At 52.7% G+C, this 18,407-nt stretch overlaps 2 protein-coding genes across 5 annotated transcripts; both read left to right on the top strand.

The window, feature by feature from the left end:
- The first annotated feature begins 377 nt into the window (after positions 1–377).
- On the top strand, positions 378–3,602 carry Tnni3 (troponin I3, cardiac type). The gene is made up of 8 exons (XM_051207531.1): positions 378–562; positions 839–851; positions 980–1,066; positions 1,466–1,507; positions 1,775–1,906; positions 2,254–2,343; positions 2,833–3,009; positions 3,460–3,602. The coding sequence occupies exons 1-8, from the start codon at positions 552–554 to the stop codon at positions 3,541–3,543; spliced, it is 636 nt and encodes a 211-aa protein (XP_051063488.1). The 5' UTR covers positions 378–551; the 3' UTR covers positions 3,544–3,602.
- A 3,686-nt stretch (positions 3,603–7,288) lies between these two features.
- Positions 7,289–15,551, top strand: Tnnt1 (troponin T1, slow skeletal type). 4 transcript variants are annotated; one of them, XM_051207345.1, is made up of 11 exons: positions 7,289–7,368; positions 7,573–7,605; positions 8,676–8,697; positions 9,970–10,033; positions 10,261–10,377; positions 10,694–10,771; positions 11,161–11,274; positions 12,113–12,222; positions 13,282–13,372; positions 13,461–13,501; positions 15,434–15,551. In XM_051207345.1, the coding sequence occupies exons 1-11, from the start codon at positions 7,320–7,322 to the stop codon at positions 15,477–15,479; spliced, it is 765 nt and encodes a 254-aa protein (XP_051063302.1). In that variant the 5' UTR covers positions 7,289–7,319; the 3' UTR covers positions 15,480–15,551. The 4 variants fall into 4 exon arrangements, with proteins under 4 accessions (XP_051063302.1, XP_051063303.1, XP_051063304.1 ...); XM_051207346.1 differs by having other exon boundaries at positions 8,679–8,697; XM_051207347.1 differs by lacking the exon at positions 7,573–7,605.
- Positions 15,552–18,407: the final 2,856 nt, after the last annotated feature.

The following is an 18,407-nucleotide window of genomic DNA, read 5'->3' on the forward strand; positions in this document are numbered from 1 at the left end:
GGTGGGTTAACTCGGTTTTATTTCACAACCCCGGGGTCCAACACGTGAGCATTCAAACTAAACACACTAGGGCCACTGAAACTGACCTGGGACGGGGGGGTAGACAGGAAAATTCTAGTCTTCTAAAGGACCGAAGTTTAGCGAGGGGCCGGGGCCTGGACCCCTAGGTGTGAGGGAAGAAGGCTGGGCCTGGATTTCAGGTTGTGAACAAGGGGAGCTGAAGCCTGGGCGAAGAGGGGAAGCTGGTTCCCAGATTTTCCCGAGTCCGAGGGAGGAGGAAGTCGGGACGCCAGGGTCAGGAGGAGGGGTGTGCATCTCGGGCACCTTGGTCCTCCAACTGGGGCTTTGCACACCCCTCCCTCCCACCGTTATCTCTCGTCCTGGGCGGGGGAGGGGACAGCGGTATATTTAGTCTTTGTCCTCGCCCCTTATCTCAGTATCCTCAGTGAGGCTCGAGCAGCCCAGAGGGGACCCAATCCCTAGAGACCTCCAAGGTCAGCGGGGACACCCCTCCAGGACCCTCCAGGACCTTTCTCTGACTCCGGGTCAGCATGGCAGACGAGTAAGTGAATCTTGGTAACCTCGGAGTGGATCCGCAAGGAACCCGGAGAGGAGCAGTCAGGCTTCAGGGGCCATGCTAGGGCGCAACTTGGTTAGATACTTGGCCCGAGATGGTAGAATGCAACGGGGAAGGGGGGTTGGATTTCTGGGTGGAAATGAGGGAAGCATTTAGGGATCGGACTCCTGGAGTCCGAGGGAATGGGAGCTAGGAGCCCCAACCTCTTGGCCAGGGGGACCCCCGTCATTGATTGCCTCTTCACGGTTTCTCTCCCTTCAGGAGCGGCGATGCGGTGAGCACTGTGCGCTAAGAAGCGGAGTAGGGAACCCTAGGCCCAGAGTGGGCGCTGCAGGGAGGTTACCGGGAAGGACAGGGTGGGAGGAGGGTTTGGGTACTGATCGTAGTCCGCTCCACCTCCAGGCTGGGGAGCCTCAACCGGCACCAGCCCCTGTGCGACGCCGCTCTTCTGCCAACTACCGAGCTTATGCCACGGAGCCGCACGCCAAGGTGGTTCTGGGACCCTAGAGGGAGGGACCACCGCTGGGCGGGGCTTCTGGGTTCAGAATCCTCAGGGACCCAGGGAGGGGCGGTACCAAGGCCTTGGTAGGGGTGATGCGATGGGTGGAGCTCGATTGGTGGGGCAGAATTCCCGAAAGGTGTAGGCTGGGCTTGGTGACCGCTGCCTGTGGGCGGAGCTCCGCTGCCCACCGCAAGGCGATGGCGATGGCGTGGGGAGCGGAGGGTAGATAAGCAATGGGTAGCTTCGGTCAGAGCCCAAGCTTCCGGTGGACTCAGCGTTCTGGTTGACGAATGGGTGGCCCAAACGTACAAGTACTCGAGCCTTGCACCCCCGCCCAATGTCCACTCCGGGACCGCTCGCTGACATTTCTCCATGTCACCTGGCAGAAAAAGTCCAAGATCTCCGCCTCGAGGAAACTTCAATTGAAGGTGATGACGTGTTCGGAGGGGCAGGACCTTGGTGGGCGGAGCTTTTCCGGGCATGGCTTCATTTAGGATTGTCACACCCCCGTACACACACACATCCACACATATCACATGCACACGCAGGCACGCACCTGCACGCAGAAACGAGACAGAGGTTTTGAGTAAAAGATATCGACTTGGACGTTCTGTCTCTCTGGAAGATGGGGGCAATTTTGTATTCCTGTGCTTTGGGGGACGCTGTTGTCTTTTCCAACGGTTCCGGTTCCGCAGACTCTGATGCTGCAGATAGCGAAGCAGGAGATCGAACGAGAAGCGGAGGAGCGACGCGGAGAAAAAGGGCGCGTTCTGAGCACTCGCTGCCAGCCTTTGGAGTTGGATGGGCTGGGCTTTGAAGAGCTTCAGGTACTAGGTCACAAAGCGGGGCCTGGGGCCCCCTTCCGAGCCTGGGGACCAGGGCTCCACGTCTCCGGCCTGGAACAGACAGCCCCACAACATCAAAAAACCCAGTGTATTTATTTCTCCAGCCGCTACCTGCCAAGTCTCAGGATTCTTTGTTCCTAGCCACATAACTTTAAGTTCCCAGGAGTCCAGATTCCAATGTTGCTTCCTTCCAGCCCCTCCTTCCTCAGGCCCAGGAGTCTCGACCTCAGCACTTTTCTGGACCCAGGGATCCAGGGCCCAGGCCTCCTCCCTCAGACCATGCAGCCGGGTCTCCAGCCTCTCTCTTGACACACATGTATCTTCATCAGGACTTATGCCGGCAGCTCCATGCTCGGGTAGATAAAGTTGACGAAGAGAGATACGACGTGGAAGCAAAAGTCACCAAGAACATCACCGAGGTGGGAACCTTTTGGGGGAAGTCTGGGCACCTTCACAGTGGACTGTGATCCCCAGGTCTGTAGCTTCAGGCTGAGGGATGCTTGCTTGTGCGTGAGAGAACTCTGAGCAGAAAGCGGACAGTGGTGTGCCTACACGGTGGCAAAGGAGGTTGTTTTAGCAGAGGGACAATGCATGCAACGCAGAGCCCGGGTGACATAAAAAGGTCTGTGGAGAAGTGTGACTGGAGTACTGAGTTGTAGTGAAGGAGTTGAGCCCAGGGTCAGGGAGCCAGGGCTTGCTGAGCCCTTGCTGAGCTGAGCGGTGTTGACGGCTGGGTCTGGGGAACACCCCGACGTTGGAGGCTTTAACCTGGAGCCAGAGCTGGAAGAGAGGCCGGAGCTTAGATACTGATGACAAGACATAGATAAGTGGGAATGGCAGGTTAGAAGAGCTGTGCAGGAAGGAAGCAGAGGTTCGGGGGTCTCCACGCCCCACGTGGTCACCCCCAGATCGCAGATCTGACCCAGAAGATCTATGACCTGCGTGGAAAGTTTAAGCGGCCCACCCTTCGAAGAGTGAGGATCTCTGCAGATGCCATGATGCAGGCGCTGCTGGGGACCCGGGCCAAGGAGTCCTTGGACCTGAGGGCGCACCTCAAGCAGGTGAAGAAGGAGGACATTGAGAAGGTGAGTGTGGGCGAGGGTGAGGAAGGCAGGCGCTTGAGAGGGTCTGAGCCGCCATAAAGTCCCGACAGAGACTGGAGGTGCCGGGCGAGGGGTTGGGGCGACGCTGGAGGTGCATGGGGAGATTGGAGTCGTGGTGGGGACAGGGAATGCACGGGGGAGACAGGGAGTCATAGTGGGGACAGGGAATGCACGGAGGAGACAGGAAGTCATAGTGAGGAGAGGGAATGCACGGGGGAGACAGGAAGTACGTGGGGGTGATTAGAGGTGCACAGAGGAGATCCAGGTGCGTTGAAGTCGGCCAGATTGTCTGAGGGGCCTGGAAGTACTTTAGAACCAGATTCTTAGACAGGTGCTCAGGATAGGGCGGTCTAGCAAGCTAGAGGTCGGATAGCGGATATTTAGGGAATGGATACCGGAAAGAGTTCTTAACCTCTGACCTTTCACCTCCAGGAAAACCGGGAGGTGGGAGACTGGCGCAAGAACATCGATGCACTGAGTGGGATGGAGGGCCGCAAGAAGAAGTTTGAGGGCTGAACCCACGGCTCCCACCCTTTGCACGGAGCATGTTCCTGAGGAATAAACCTCTCTGAGCTGGAAGGGTCTGTGTGTGCATGCTTCCCTGGAGCGTCGGCAGGAGGAAAGATGGGGGTGATGCGGGTTGGTGTCCCCCAAAGCCATGTGCGGGTGTGGTCACAGTCAGATTTCTCACATGGGGTAGGACCACTGGCTTTTCCCCCCAGAGGACACAGTTTGATTCCCAGCACCCACACAGCAGCTCAAAATTATCTGCAATTCTAATTGCAAGGAACCCTAAGGCCTCAGAGAAGCAAACTAGCCATACATATTAAAATTTTCAAGTTACAAATAGAATTTTTTTTTAAGTTCCAAGAAAAGAAAGCTAGAACCCTAGATATATTCCCAGTGAGGCAGAAAGATGATGGAGGCCCAGTAAGAGACAGAAATAGAAACCAAAGCCAGAAATGGTGACACACACCTTTAATCCCAGTACTTGGAAGGCAGAGGCTGGCCTAGTCTCCATACTGGATTCTGGGACCCAACTCACCCCAAGCAACCAAACTAACGAACCCACGAAAAGCCCACAGAAATGGAAAACTAGAGAGGCAGAGACAGACACAGAGACACTCAGAAGGGTGGAGAAAGGCACATGGCGCACACTACACAGAAAGACAGAGCCACGTGACACATGAGCAGAGCTATAGGTGACCACACAAAGACATCCCCGGGACACACAAGGACAAAAAAAAAAAAAAAAAAAAAAAAAAAAAAGGAGAAACTGTTAGTCCCAGCACCGGAGAGGTGGAGGGCTGAAGGGCTCCTTAGTTACAGTATAGATGAGTTTGTTTGAAGCTAGCCTGTGCTACATGAGACCTCGAATCTTTCATCACCCCCCCCCCAGAACAAAACAAAACAAAGCAAAACTGCACAAGTTCACAGCAGTCCAGACAGGAGGAGGGGGACAGGCAGAGAGCCCAAACCCAAGCAGGGAAGACAGTGACCTGAACACCCACAGAAACAAACCCGCATCCGCAGAGCGTGAGGTACAGATGGGCGTGGAAGCCTGGTTTCCGAGTGGGCACCGAATTCCCTAGAGTTCAAGGTCATGGCTTGGCTGAGGGGGGGGGTCGGAGGATACTAAAAAAGATCTGTGTCAGATGGAGCGAGGAGGGGCTGGGAGGGTGCCGGCTGTTGAGCTTGACACCCCACCCTGTCCCTCCTCCCCACACCTGCTTTCCAGCTTTAGCAGCCTGCTGTCACTGTGGTGGAATCCTGGACAGACAAAGGAGTTCGGGCGGGGACGGATGGGGAGACAGTTGGACAGAGATGGTGGGGGGAGGGGTCGGGAGATGGAGGAACAGAAAAAAGACACATACACACAACGTGCGGATGCAAGCCACAGACGGGGGGCTATAGCAGAAGTTTCAGAAAAGCCACGCGGAGGTAAAAGCAGGAAGTGTCGCTTAAACCCGCCCCTTTTTGTCACTAAGCCCCCTTTTCCTGTACTCTCTCCAGTCTTGGGGACTCCAAAGCCCTGAAAGAGCTTGGACTGTAGGGCGTTGCTGATGGAATCCAACAGGGTTCTTAAAGCAGATGACAGGTGTTGGACCCCCAAACTGGAGTCAGAGGGGGCAAGGCAGGCTCTGAGCATGGGGGATGGTGTTTGAGCAGAGGAGTCCTCACCCCCCCTCCTCCAACCTGGGGCGGGGCTGAGCATCCAGCTATAAACCCAGGGGGTGCGTCATTGCCCTCAGAATCGACCGATTGCCTTTACAGCATCAGTGGATCCAGACTTCGGTAACCGGGCTCTTTGGGGTGTGGGCAGGACAGAAGTAGGAACCAGGTGTGAAAAGGAAGGCAGAATCTTCTTGTCCTCTTCCTCCTCCTCCCCTCCTCCTCCTTTGAGACACTCATTCTGCAGCCTTGAGTTTGCAGCAATCCTTCCGCTTCCTGGCTGAGTGAGCTTTGAGACTATAGGCAGGCGGCAGCAACCCAGCTAAGCCTGAGCCTTTGGGAGGGCAGTGGGATTTGTGGGTTACAGAATCTGGGGATGCTCTCCTTAACTTGGTGGAGGAAGTGTTTGGAAGGCAGAGGCATGTGGATCTCTGTGAGCTGAGTCCAGGCTGGTTTGCAACTAGAGTTCAGGGTTACATAGTAATACCATTTCAAACAAACAAAAAACTGTGGAGATCTCAGAGGCTGGAGGAACCACATAGTCTGTGCTTGAAGGGCAAATGGTTTGGGAAGTCTCGAGCATGAGGAACTGGGGAAGGTCTAGGGCCTGAGGTCTCAGCGGTACAGGCCAGAAGTCCCAACACTCAAGAGACTGAGGCAGGATGATTTTTAGTTCGGAGCCAGCCTGAGAAACGGAGTGAGGTCCCGTCTTGGAAAACACTGAGAGAGAGAAACAGTTATTAGGAATGGTGGCATTGCATCGTAATCCGGGGTGCTGCAATTGGACCTCTGAGTTTGGGTGTCAGGTTTTATTATTGGACAATCTTATACCCTGAGTTCTTATACCTGAGGATCACACAGGTGCAGGCTGTAATCTGGCACTCTGGGAGGCAGAAGAATCAGGAATTCAAGGCCATCCTTGGCTACATAGTGAGTTCAAGGCTAGCTTGTGTTATATGAGACCCGGTCTCAGCCAACCCCCCTCCCCTCCCCCTACAAAATCTTGCAGGTCTTAGGGAATGTAAGTGCCGGTCTAGCATGGATCGGCACCTGATCTTTTAGAGACACTAAGATTTTTTTGGTCTCATGTGACAAGGGATTTGGATCTCAGAACCTGTGGGCACTTTCAGGCCTGGAGGAGCAGAGTTTGGGGGAGGGAGCTAAGGTCTTTAGGGGATCGGGATGAAGCTTCTTCCCACGCACCCATCCGTGCGCAGGATGTAGGTGAAAGGGAAAAGAGACACTGGATGGGAGGAAACGCTAGGCACACAAGGGGGCTGTGGCGGGAGGGGCGGGGGGGGCCCACTTCTGCAATTCCTTATTGGGAAATGTCCTCTGTCTGTCTGTGACATTCCCCTGAAATAGCACTACGGGGTGGGGCAACTATTGTCTTCAAACCCTGTCCCTTTTCCAATACCCGCTAATCCCTACTGGGATCAGGTTCTCACGAACCTGTCACAGGACAAAAGGAGACAGCTGGGGTGAGGGGGGCAGGGTAGACAGGCTTGGTGTAGGACTGGGGCCTGGCCTTCCCCTGCTCTGACCCAGGTCCAGCCCTCTTCCTTGGGGGCCTGTCCCTTCCATCCTCCCTTCTCTGGTCTGCAGGCCAACTCCAGAATGTCAGACACAGAAGAGCAAGAATACGAGTGAGCGGTGACGTCGGGCAGGGTTGGGGACGTGCGATGTGGACAGATCAGATCGTTCCACCCCAGATGTCTAACTGTCCGTTCTCTCCCCTCTCTCCTTGTCCATGCCTCTAGGGAGCAGGCAGAAGGTAAGCGGGGAGAGGGCGGCCGAGGGCCTGGAGGAAGCAGGAAGAAGCGGGCTCCTTGAGGGGGAACTGTGCAGTCAGTCCTGCACCACTTTGGGGTAGGGGACGGGGTGGGATGTTCTGAAGCTGTTCCCAGGAAACGTCTGGCGACGGGTGGGAATGCCCCCTGAACGCTTGCAGCTGGGGCACGGATGGATGTCATCTTGTTAATTCGGTTTCCTATCGGGGACTTGGACTTAGACCCCAGGTCTGAGGGAGGAGGGCTGGGACCTGATCTCCAGGGTCTGAGGAGGGAGGGCAGGGTCCCTGCACACTCGATGCTCCTCACCCCGGATCTAACCTCTTCTTTATGCGCCCCCCACTCCTTCCAGATGAGGAGGCGGTGGAGGAGGAGGAAGGTGAGCCTGAATCCCACGGGTTCTAGGAGGCCTTGGGGCAGGGGTGGGGATTGGGTGGAGGCAGGAACCATGTGTCGGGCTGAAGGATCCTGGGTCCATTCTTTAACAGCATCTGTTTCTCTCCCCACCCACCTCTCCATGCTACTGTGTGGCCGCCCCCCCCCTGCACCTTCCAATGCTCGCTTCTGCTCCTGCCCCTCCCAGCCCCTGAGGAGCCGGAGCCGGTGGCAGAGCGAGGTAACCATCGCTTCTTCGCTTCCTGGGATTGATTCGGGGTGTCTGGGGACCCCGATATCATAAGATCCGCCGTCCACCATCACCCCCATCGGCTCCTGGATGACCAGCCCCGCCCAGCCTCATCCTTTAAGCCCCTAGGGCCTTGCGCCCTCTGGTGGCCGTGAAGGGAAATTGCCTTGCGTGTCTTTAAACATTTTCCCTTCCTTAAAGGGACTGTTGTACAAGCCTTCGTTCCAATCTTGGAAGAATGCTTACTAGAAAAGTTGCGTGTCGTCGGAGAGGTGCCCCATCGCCTCTCCTTTTGGCCCCCGACTCTGTATGTTATATTTCTCCCCTATATACATTCGAAGGTTGGGGCCTGAACTTTTTAAATCTTACATTATTTTTTTGTTTTTTTGGGGACAGGGTCTTAGGTAGTCCAGGCTGGCCTCGAACTTGCAGCAACCTTCCTGCGTCAGCCTCTGGAGTTCTGGGGTTACAGGTGTTCACCACCATGCTCAGTTTTTTTTGTTTGTTTTTTGAGAGGGTCTCAACCTGTTAGCTCAAGTTGACCTGAAACTGCATATATAGATAGCCTAGGCTGGCCTTGAACTCATAGCAATCCTCCTGCTTCAGCATTCCAAGTGCTAAGATTACAGGCATGATCTAAGAGGAAGTTGAGTTTTAGAATTAGGAGTGGGGGGGGAGGTCTGTGTCCCAAAGGAACAGGACACTGGGGACAGAGGTCTGGGGTCCCTGAATGAAGAAGAGAAGAGATGCAATCACCTCCACTGCTGGGCAGGATGGGGAAGGCAGCACACAGGGGACATATAATTATAGACAGTCAGGAGTTTGGTCCTTTGGGTTTCCAGAATTAGGGGACGGGGTGTGCCCACACCTATGCAGAATGTATATGTGATGTGAGTGACCCCCTCCTTTCCTCTGGCCACCTTGACTCCCTTTCCCTCTCTTAATGGCCTTTCCCCAGAACTGGACTCTCAGATCGCCCTTGCGTTTCCTCTTAGGGGTGCCAAGCTCTGCATTCAATTCTTGCTAATTATCTTTTTGTATTCCTCCCCCATTGCCACCAGAAGAAGAGCGCCCTAAACCCAGGTGAGATGCTACAGGGTGGATGTGAGTCACAAACAGGTCTTTCCATGCTCCCTCGCCTGCAGAGACAGGGAGGCCAGTGCAGGCAGTGGAAGCTCACTGAACTGAGAGGAAGCCTGGGGTGGTGATGATAGGGCCACGGTTTAGAGACCCTGGGCTCTATCATTAACCTTCAAATGCGGTTTTAGGGGCTGGAGAGATGGCTCAGTGGTTAAGAGCACTGGCTGCTCTTCCAGAGGACCTGAGTTCAGGTCCCAGCTCCCACGTGGTGGCTCACAAGCATCTGTAACTCCAGTTCCAGGGGTCTGATGCCCTCTTCAGGCCTCTTTGGGCACTTGACCACACACATGCTGTCTGGACAGCAGCGCATGAAATTAAAGAAAAACATTTAAAAATAGAGAATGAAGTGTCTGGGAGCATGTACAAAAATTATATGAAAGCAGTGCATTTCAAGCTTTAAAACGTTGCATTATGTATTTGTGAGGGTGTGAGCACAAAGGCATTTGGGCATGGCACAGGTGCGGAGTTCACAGGATGACTTTCAGGGGTCGGTCCTCTCATTCCACCTTGTGGGTCCCAGGGAATGGACCTCAAATCACCAGGCTTGGCTTTTGATTACTGAGTCTTCCCTGACCCATCCCCATCTCTGTAGCTTTGGAGTCTGTCCTTGAACTTGCTCTGTAAACAAGGCTGGCTTTGAATTTACAGGGATCCACATGCCTCTGCCTCCCAAGTGCTGGTAACAAAGGTGTGCACCACCAATGCCTGGCTTCTATGGCCTTATATGTTTGACACAAGTGCTCCATCTTGAGCCACGCCCCCAGCCCCTCACTGGGGGATTCTAGGCAGGGGCTCTACCACTGAGCCACGCTCCCAGCCCCTCACTGGGGGATTCTAGGCAGGGCTCTACCACTGAGCCACAGTCCCAGTCCTGTTTTTACATTCTAGTGTGAAGTCAGGTCTCACAAGTTTCCAGGGACGGCCTTAGCTTCCCTGTACACCAGGCAGGCCCTGAACTTGCCTCTGACTCCCAAGTAGATCGGATGATGGGTTTGTGCCATTAGGCCCTGCCCATTTTTTTTTTTTTTTTTGTACAAGTATATCAAAACAGGCAAAACACAGAGTCTTACATGTTTTATTAAACTCGACATACTCAAACAGCGTATGTTCTGACTGTGGTCTCCACACAGACTCAGGGGCAGCTGTCACTTTGGTGAGATGGTGGGTGAGGGAGGTCAGCCTGCTGATGATCTCTTCCCACTTCTGTTCCCACAGCCGTCCTGTGGTGCCTCCTTTGATCCCCCCCAAGATCCCAGAAGGGGAGCGTGTGGACTTTGATGTAAGTGACAGATGACCCACCCCAGACGTACTTGCTGGTTCCTCGGCGCCTTGAGCCCGTTCTGATAGGTGCCCCTCTTTGCTCCCTTCTTGAAAATGCCTGGATTTACCTCGGTGCCCTGCTGTCAGCAAGGAATGCGTTGCTGACATCTGCTGGAAGCCATCCCCTGGGGCTGGGAGGGGCGGCTCTAGGGCCTGGTTCCGCGGCCTCACGGGCTCCCTCTGCAGGACATCCACCGGAAGCGCATGGAAAAAGACTTATTGGAGCTGCAGACTCTCATTGATGTGCACTTCGAGCAGCGGAAAAAGGAAGAAGAGGAGCTCATAGCGCTGAAAGATCGCATCGTGAGCCTGGGAGGCCGGGTCCTTCTGTCCCTCCTCTTCCTTTTCTCCGTGAAGTTTCTCTGGGAGAAACAATGGGGAGGGACACAGGGTGGTTGCTCTCTAGTGTATATTTCTGCCAGGTGTGCACTTAGGAGGCCAAGCAAGGCAGATTGCCACGGTTTGAGACCAGCAGGGGCTATCTGAGACTATCTCCAAAAAGGAAATAAAACAAAAGAAACCACACTTACCTCTCTTGCTGCCTACTGGTGGAGGGAGGAATAAGTTGGGGGGAGAGGCTAGCCTCCAATCCCCCTCCCCCATCTCCCCCATACCCCAGGAGAGGCGTCGAGCAGAGAGAGCTGAGCAGCAGCGGTTCAGAACCGAAAAGGAGCGAGAGCGGCAGGCCAAGCTGGCGGTAGGTGCCTGTCCTTTTCTTAGAGACCAATACTTCCTTTCCCGCTTTTGATGTTCCCTGTGGTTCCCAGACAGTCCGTGTAATGTGTAGCGTAAGGATTTTCTTTTCTTTCTTTTTTTTTTCTAGTGCAAGGATGAACTGCATATAAATTAGAAAGTCTACTGCTGGTCCAGTTTCAGACATGGCTGGGTCAAGAGACTCAAACCATAGCACAGTGACTGAGCACCGAGGCAGGAGGATTTCTGTAAATCTGAGGGCTCAGTGAACTATATATCAGGTTTAGGGTTGGATCCCTCGGCAGCCCCATCTTCACGCATTGTGGAGCCCAGCCATCCACTACCCAGGCTAGCGCCTTCCTCCCTCATGGAGGGAACCCTCTGTTTTCACAGGAAGAGAAGATGCGGAAGGAGGAGGAGGAAGCCAAGAAGCGAGCAGAGGATGATGCCAAGAAGAAGAAGGTTCTCTCCAACATGGGGGCTCATTTTGGGGGCTACCTGGTCAAGGTGAGTCTAGCCCCCCGGGGGGGAGCCTGGGGTCTGTGTTTACAAGGAGGAAGGAAAGGGAGCTTCTGAGTGCTGGTCCTGAGAAGGTCTGAGCCTAGACCCCGTCCAGGCGGGGCGGGTGGGGGGCACTGTCACTTTAGATGAGGTGTGGCCACCTGCTGGATGTCTCTGTCCCCTTCCATCCACAAAGACTTCTGGTGGTGCCTACATGTGAGAGAAGAGTGTGGCCTGTGTCTGATGGAGGAGGCATGGAGCTGGAACTCCTGGGTCTGAGGGAGGAGGGCTGCAGCTTGTTAGGATAAAGCTGGAGGAAGCTTAGGTGGGGGGGGGGGGTGGCATGGCAGATTCCATGGCAGGCCAGGGTGACCGAGGAGGGGAAAAACACGCCAGACAGAGCTTAATGAGAAGCTTTATTGGAAAGAGGAGGGAGAGGGAAGGGAAGAGAAAAGGTAAAGAGACAGAGAGAGGACAGAAGAGGGAGACAGGGAAAGCCCTGTCTGCCCCAGAGGAACAGAGGGGGAGAGCTGGAAAAGAGCCAGAAAGAGAGCATAAGTGGGTGGGGGTCTGTCTTTTAAAGAGGTCCTTTGCACCTGCATGCAGGCTAGTACTCGTGGACCCCTGGTCTGACCAGGGCACTGCCTGAGTGCATTCTGCCAGGTGACAGGGGCTGGCCAGCATAATGCCTGAGTCCTTACACAGCCTGTACTCCCATGTCCGGGGGAGGGGAGCTGCAGTCTGTGTCCCTTGCATGTGGTGGGGGCACTGGTTACGACTGTAGGACCCTGAGTGGATTTGGCCTCCAGGTTCCATCCCTGGCTTGGGATTCTTCCCCCACCAGGCCGAGCAGAAACGTGGGAAGCGGCAGACCGGCCGGGAGATGAAGCTCAGGATCCTGTCTGAGAGGAAAAAGCCCTTGAACATCGACTACATGGGGGAGGACCAGCTCCGGTAGGTGCCCGTGGCCCTAAGGTTTCCACGGGTGATGGTCCGGGTGTGAAGCTTGGTGCAAGTGGCATTCCTGTTCTGGGCCACTGTTGCTTTCGCTGTTTGAATTGTCACTCAAGATGCAATATGGCCCGTGGCTGGCATGGCCTGTGGAGTCTGGCATTCGTAGTATTCCTCCCTCATTTAGGTAGAATCCTAGCATTCAGGAGGTAGAAGATGAGAAGAAGTTCAGGGTCATCACCTCCTATATATTCAGTTTGAGACCAGACTTGGGTTACACACGACCTTGTCTCAGAAATCAAAACCACACACACACACAATAAATAAATACATACATACATAAGCAATACATAAAACCCAAGCATCTTTCTGGTTCTGGGTCTCCCAGCCATCACTTCCTTCTCTCCCTTGGGAGACCTCCATTTCAGAAAGTGGCCATACTTTAAAATTTCAGCCTCCAATCTTAACCAGAATGTACCAAGGTAGCTGGCTTCCTTTTGGGCCACCAACCGGTTCCCAAATCAAGACTTGAAGACTTAATATTGGTTATGAAAGCTTGGCCTTAGCTTATGCTTGTCGGACTAGCTCTTGTAACTTAAATTAACCGTGTTCCTTTCCTCTATGCTTTGCCTACCCCGTGGTTGGTTGGCTGGTTCCAGGCATCTGCCTTTCTTTCTCCCTTGCTCTCCCTCCCTTCACCCCTAGATTCCTCCTCCTACTTATTCTGTTTGCCCGCCAGCCCCTCTCCTGCCTAGCTATTGGCTGGTCAATTTTTTTTATTAGACCAATCAGGTGCCTTAGGCAGGCAAGGTGAAACAGCAACGCATCTTTACACAATGAAACAAATACAGCATAAACAAACGCAACACACCTTTCAGTAGTTAAAGTAACATTCCACAGTAAACAAATGTAACACATCTTTACACAGTTAGAGTGATAACCCACCACTACCAACTACACCAAACTCAAAGAGGCTTGCTGCCTGGCTTGGGGGTAGGGGTCTCAACCTTTCTGGGCCCAGAACACCATCTCGCTGCATCCCAGTCATTCTCGTCCTGCCAGGGAGAAGGCCCAGGAGCTGTCTGAATGGATCCACCAACTAGAGTCAGAGAAATTTGACCTGATGGAGAAACAGAAGCAACAGAAATACGAGGTGGGGCCTGACTCTGTTGGGGTTCAGGCTGGGTGACAGGCAGGGCTTTGGCTGGGCAACCCACCTAGCCTGGCTTCTTGTTCTACAGATCAATGTGCTGTACAACCGCATCAGCCACGCCCAGAAATTGTAAGTGCTGCCCCCAGCCTCCACATGAGGCCTGCTGTCCTCCCTCCCCCTCCATCCCTCCCCCTCCCCCTCCCTCCTCCTGTGGCTTCTGTGTACCACCGCCCTTTTGGCATCTTAAGTGTCTTTGCTCCTTGTTCCCCAAGCCATCCTTTCTGTATCTGTTCTTGTGGGTTTGTTTATTTATTTTTTTGTTTAATTTGTTTATTATTTCAAGACAAAATCTTACTTTGTAGTGGGCTGGTCTGGAACTCACTATGTAGCCCAGTCTCACTAGGTAGCCGAGGCTGGCCTTGATCTCCTGAACCTCTGCCTTCAGCTTCCTGAGTGCTGCACTCCAATCTTTTGCACCTCCTTATCAGCACTTTGGGTTCAGTCCCCCTCCCTCTCTGCTTCCTTCCATCTCTTTCTTTCTGAGTATATATATTTTTACACTTTTTTTTGTATGTCATTCACTCTGTGTGTGTGTGTGTGTGTGTGTGTGTGTGTGTGAGAGAGAGAGAGAGAGAGAGAGAGAGAGAGAGAGAGAGAGAGCGAGAGAGAGAGCGCTGCCATGGTGCAGTGTGGTCAAAGGATGACTCCAACAAGTTGGTTTTCTCCTTCTATCATGTGCATCCCAGAGTTGAAACTCAGGTCCTAGGCTTGGCTGCAAGCACCTTTACCTGCTGAGCCATCTCAGTGGCCCCTCTTTTTTTCCCCTTCCTTCCTGTATTTCTTCCTTTCTCTCTCTCTCTCTCTCTCTCTCTCTCTCTCTCTCTCATCCTGCTCTCCCTCCCTCTTCCTCCTTCTCCTTCTTCTGTCTCTCCACTTTCTGCCCCCCCCTTTCCTTCTCTCTATTTCTTGTTATTAAGACAAGGAAGGTCTCCTGTAAGCAAGAAAGACCTTGATCTCCACTTGTAGTTGAGGTTGTCTTTGAACTCCTGACACTTTCCTGCCTCAGCTTCCCAAGTACGGGGATTACAGAACCATCATACCTGGCTTTTTTGTTGTTGTGTTTTAAGTCAGATTTTTGCTTTGTAGCCCAGGTTGTCCTCAAACTCTTGGAGCCTTCCTGCTTCATCCTCTTCAGTGCAGAGATTGCTGATGTGTTCCACCGTGTCAGGGCGCTCCCTGCTCAGTCTCTGTCTTTTTCTAGCCTTTTCTGTGCAGTTCCAGCCTCACTGACTGCTGTTGCAAGCATGCATGCCACCAGCTTCAGCTCACCCTTCCTTCATGCTCAAGCCCCTTACTCATAAAGTTGTGTGTGCTCTCTGAACTAACCCAACAAAGTCATCTCCTTTATGGCCACCAACCACCTACTGGGCATTATCTGAAACAGATGCCCTCAATAGGGGCGTGGTTCATTGGTAGAGCCCCTGCCTAGAATCCCCAGTGAGAGGCTGGGGTGTGGCTCAGTGGTAGAGCCCCTGGCTAGAACCCCCCAGTGAGGGGCTGGGGGCGTGGCTCAATGATAGAGCCCCTGCCTAGAATCCCCAGTGAGGGGCTGGGGGCATGGCTCAGTGATAGAGCCCCTGCCTAGAATCCCCAGTGAGAGGCTGGGGTGTGGCTCAGTGGTAGAGCCCCTGGCTAGAACCCCCCAGTGAGGGGCTGGGGGCGTGGCTCAATGATAGAGCCCCTGCCTAGAATCCCCAGTGAGAGGCTGGGGTGTGGCTCAGCAGTAGAGCCCCTGGCTAGAACCCCCTAGTGAGAGGCTGGAGTGTGGCTCAGTGTAGTGTGCATACTTAACATATGTGAGGCCCTGACTCCATACCCACTACTGAAGAGAGAGAGAGAGAAAGGGAGAGAGAGAGAGAGAGAGAGAGAGCGCGTACCTCTGCTCCCTTTCCTCTGGGTGGGGATAGGTATTTGGTGGACTTCCGTAATTTTAAAGGGCCCATGTTAAGCTTATCTCAGAGGCCCAGGGCCTCTTCCTGACACTACCTTCTTCTGTCACAGCCGAAAGGGGGCTGGGAAGGGTCGAGTTGGAGGCCGCTGGAAGTGAGACTGCCAGGGCATGCCCCGCTGCACGGAGCCCAGGAGCCACCTGAAACTCAAAATGAAGACTCTGCAGACATCTGCTGAGTTCCTCAGCTTGTCATTGTGTGTGGCTGGCGGTGTGGGGCTGGCTGACATCTCCATGTTGACTGGGGAGAGAGTCCCCAGCTCTCATTAAAAAGATTTCAAATTCATGGCTGGCAGTGTAGCTTGTCTAGCACTCATGAGACCCTGAGTTAAATCTCCAGTGCTGCTTAGACTGGATGTGATGGTGAACGCCTGTAATCCCAGCACCTGGGAGGCAGAGACAGGAGGGTCAGGATATCAAGGTCATCCTTGGCTACACAGTGAGTTCAAGACCATCCTGGGTTCCATGAGACCCTGTCTCAAAAATAATGACAATAAGTAAGGATGCTAGGAGAAGGGGGGGGTAGGGGGTGAGAAGCAAGCGACAGGAAGAGGCTGCTGCGTGCATAGATCCGTAAGATGTGATTCTAGGGCCCAGGCCATAGCTCAGAAGGTAAAGCTGTGTCCTGTCAAGCCCTGCGACCTGGGGTAGACTGGTTTTCTAGGACTCACATGGTAGAAGGACACGCACAACGCCTGCAAGTTGCCCTCTGACCTCCAAGTGTTTTGGCATACACGAGCATACATGTACAAAGGAATACAATTAAAAAAAAAAGAGGTGCGATTCTGTAATGATGTACAGATGAAGATACACGGGACGAGGATAAAATATGGGTTATATATTTTATTCTGGGAGAAGTCACTTACATGAGAAATCAATGACCCTCAAGTTCCCGCCCCAAGGATCCACATAAGAGCTGCTCTCGGGAACCAAGAGAGAGCAAGCCTGTCCAGGACCCCAGGCCACACCCACGCACCTGTGACCACACCCAAATGGGCGTGGTCAGCGCCACAGGTGCACCTGGGTGGATGTCTCACTACAATTCTGGAACTGCAGAGATGGCTCAATGGTTAAAGAGTTCTTGCTGCTCTTTCAGAAGACCCACGTTCAGTTCCCAGCACCCAGGTCAGATGGCCCACGATACCCTTGGAACTCCGTCTACAGGACGCCCACTAGTGCACTTGTGTACTTTCACCAATGTGTAGACAAATGATGGATCTTTTAAAAAATGATCGTGATGTTAGGGGTTGGGACCAAATCATCTCCCGTCATTGCAGTGTCTGCACTCCATATGGAGAGTGAATTTCTTCCCGTTCCTTAGTTGGAGGTGCCATTTGAGAGAATACACCCTTTCAGGACACTGACAATCTCCTGTCCACCCAGTGTCGGTGCAATGGCAGCAACAGACAAACAGCCACAGGTGTCCCTGGAAATTTAGTTTATAAATTAACTTCCCCTTCATTTTGATCAAGGTAATTAGCTCTTCTAATGATAGTCTAAAATAACACACCCGGAGGCCAGGTGTGTGTAGGGACATGCATATAATCCCAGAATTTAAGAGATGGGACAGGAGAAAGTCCTGTCTCCAAAACCAAAACTCAACAGAAACAACAACCAGACCAAAAATGGCTAATAGTAGTCTTACCTTTATCTGTGCATTGGTATAGCCTAATTTTGTGGATAATTTTATACACATCTATTTAGTGTGTGCCTTGGTAGGGTGTACATGTGTGCCATGGTCAGGGGGTGGAAATCAGAAGACAGTTTTTGGAGTCAGTGATCTTCCGTATGGACCCCAGGGGTTGAAATATCTGATTTTATGCCTTGGGGAAGAATGGTGTGTGTGTGTGTGTGTGTGTGTGTGTGTGTGTGTGTGTGTGTGCGCGCGCTTGTGCGCGGTGCAGGCACCTCATATCTCAAAAACTACAGGATTATCCTTTTGGATTTTATGGTTATTATTTCCCAGGCCTTGCAAGCGTTTGCAATTTATTTCTCATTCACAATTCCAAGGGCCACAGAGTGAATAGGGCTGCCCTAATGCCCTTTAGGGAAACATTTGTTTTCCCTATATAAAATTGACAGCTTTCTGTTCTACTTTGGTAGGGCTGTGTTCCTGTCTCTAAGAGTCTCTATCCTTCTCAAACTTGATTTTTTTTGGGGGGGGGGAAGTACTTGAAAGACCAAGGTGTTCTTATAGGTTGGGTCTATTATAAAATTTCCAAGCCTATTGGAGCATCAAATTTTGTACTACAAATCCTAGTATGCCGGGAAAGCATTGATACAATCCTAGTGTCCTCTGCAGCCCCGGGTGAGCTAAGGAAAATTGTGTGGTCATTTTGGGCTCTGCTCTTGAGGAGTCTTCTTCCCGGTGTGCTCAAGGGGTTACCACTAGAGAGCATAGGCTTTTCTTGATCTGGAAACAGACGTTCCTGGGTACCTTGGGTTTTGAGACACATTTAGAAATGTGGGGCTGAACCTTTTAGGAGGCGTGACCCTGAGACTACATTTCCCAGCTTGCCCTGTGTTATCTGAGTCTCTTGAAATTTGCTCGGGAACTTTATCTGGGAGTGTTAGTTAGTTACCCAGAGGAGTTTGGCGGCGATTGTCTTTAATATGGTTTGAGAACTCAATTTCCCGTGGGCCCTTAGTCTTTCCGACGCCTCAGGGAGCCCATTCATTCATTCATTCATTCATTCATTCATTCATTCATTCTAAAATATGTTTCAATGTCAACTCTCAAGCTCAGTTCTAGTCATCATGACTAAAGGATGCTCAAAAGAGACAAATCCTTGTTCTCATCGGTTGATTGGGGGGGGGGTAGATTCAAAATCAAAACAAGCCGGACCTGGTGACACCCTTTTAATGCCAGACAGAAGGGGGCGAATTTCTGTGAGGTCGAGGCCAGCTTGGTCTACCTAGCGAGTTTCAGGCCAGGCAGAGTTACATAGCAAGACCCTGTCTCAAAAACAAACAAACAAACAAAAAAAAATGAACCCCCACCAAACCCCAAACAAACATCTCCAACTG

The sequence above is a fragment of the Phodopus roborovskii genome, unplaced genomic scaffold (assembly GCF_943737965.1).
Source record: "Phodopus roborovskii unplaced genomic scaffold, PHOROB, whole genome shotgun sequence".
Classification (NCBI taxonomy): domain Eukaryota; kingdom Metazoa; phylum Chordata; class Mammalia; order Rodentia; family Cricetidae; genus Phodopus; species Phodopus roborovskii.

Excerpts from the sequence above, each read along its gene's own strand:
- Tnni3 (XM_051207531.1), top strand. Across the intron at positions 1,067-1,465 it reads CCACGGAGCCGCACGCCAAG|AAAAAGTCCAAGATCTCCGC; the intron begins GTGGTTCTGGGA and ends GTCACCTGGCAG. Across the intron at positions 1,508-1,774 it reads CGAGGAAACTTCAATTGAAG|ACTCTGATGCTGCAGATAGC; the intron begins GTGATGACGTGT and ends CCGGTTCCGCAG.
- Tnnt1 (XM_051207345.1), top strand. The coding sequence starts at position 7,320 with ATGCGCCCCCCACTCCTTCCAGATGAGGAGGCGGTGGAGGAGGAGGAA. Across the intron at positions 7,369-7,572 it reads GGCGGTGGAGGAGGAGGAAG|CCCCTGAGGAGCCGGAGCCG; the intron begins GTGAGCCTGAAT and ends TGCCCCTCCCAG. Across the intron at positions 7,606-8,675 it reads GGAGCCGGTGGCAGAGCGAG|AAGAAGAGCGCCCTAAACCC; the intron begins GTAACCATCGCT and ends CATTGCCACCAG.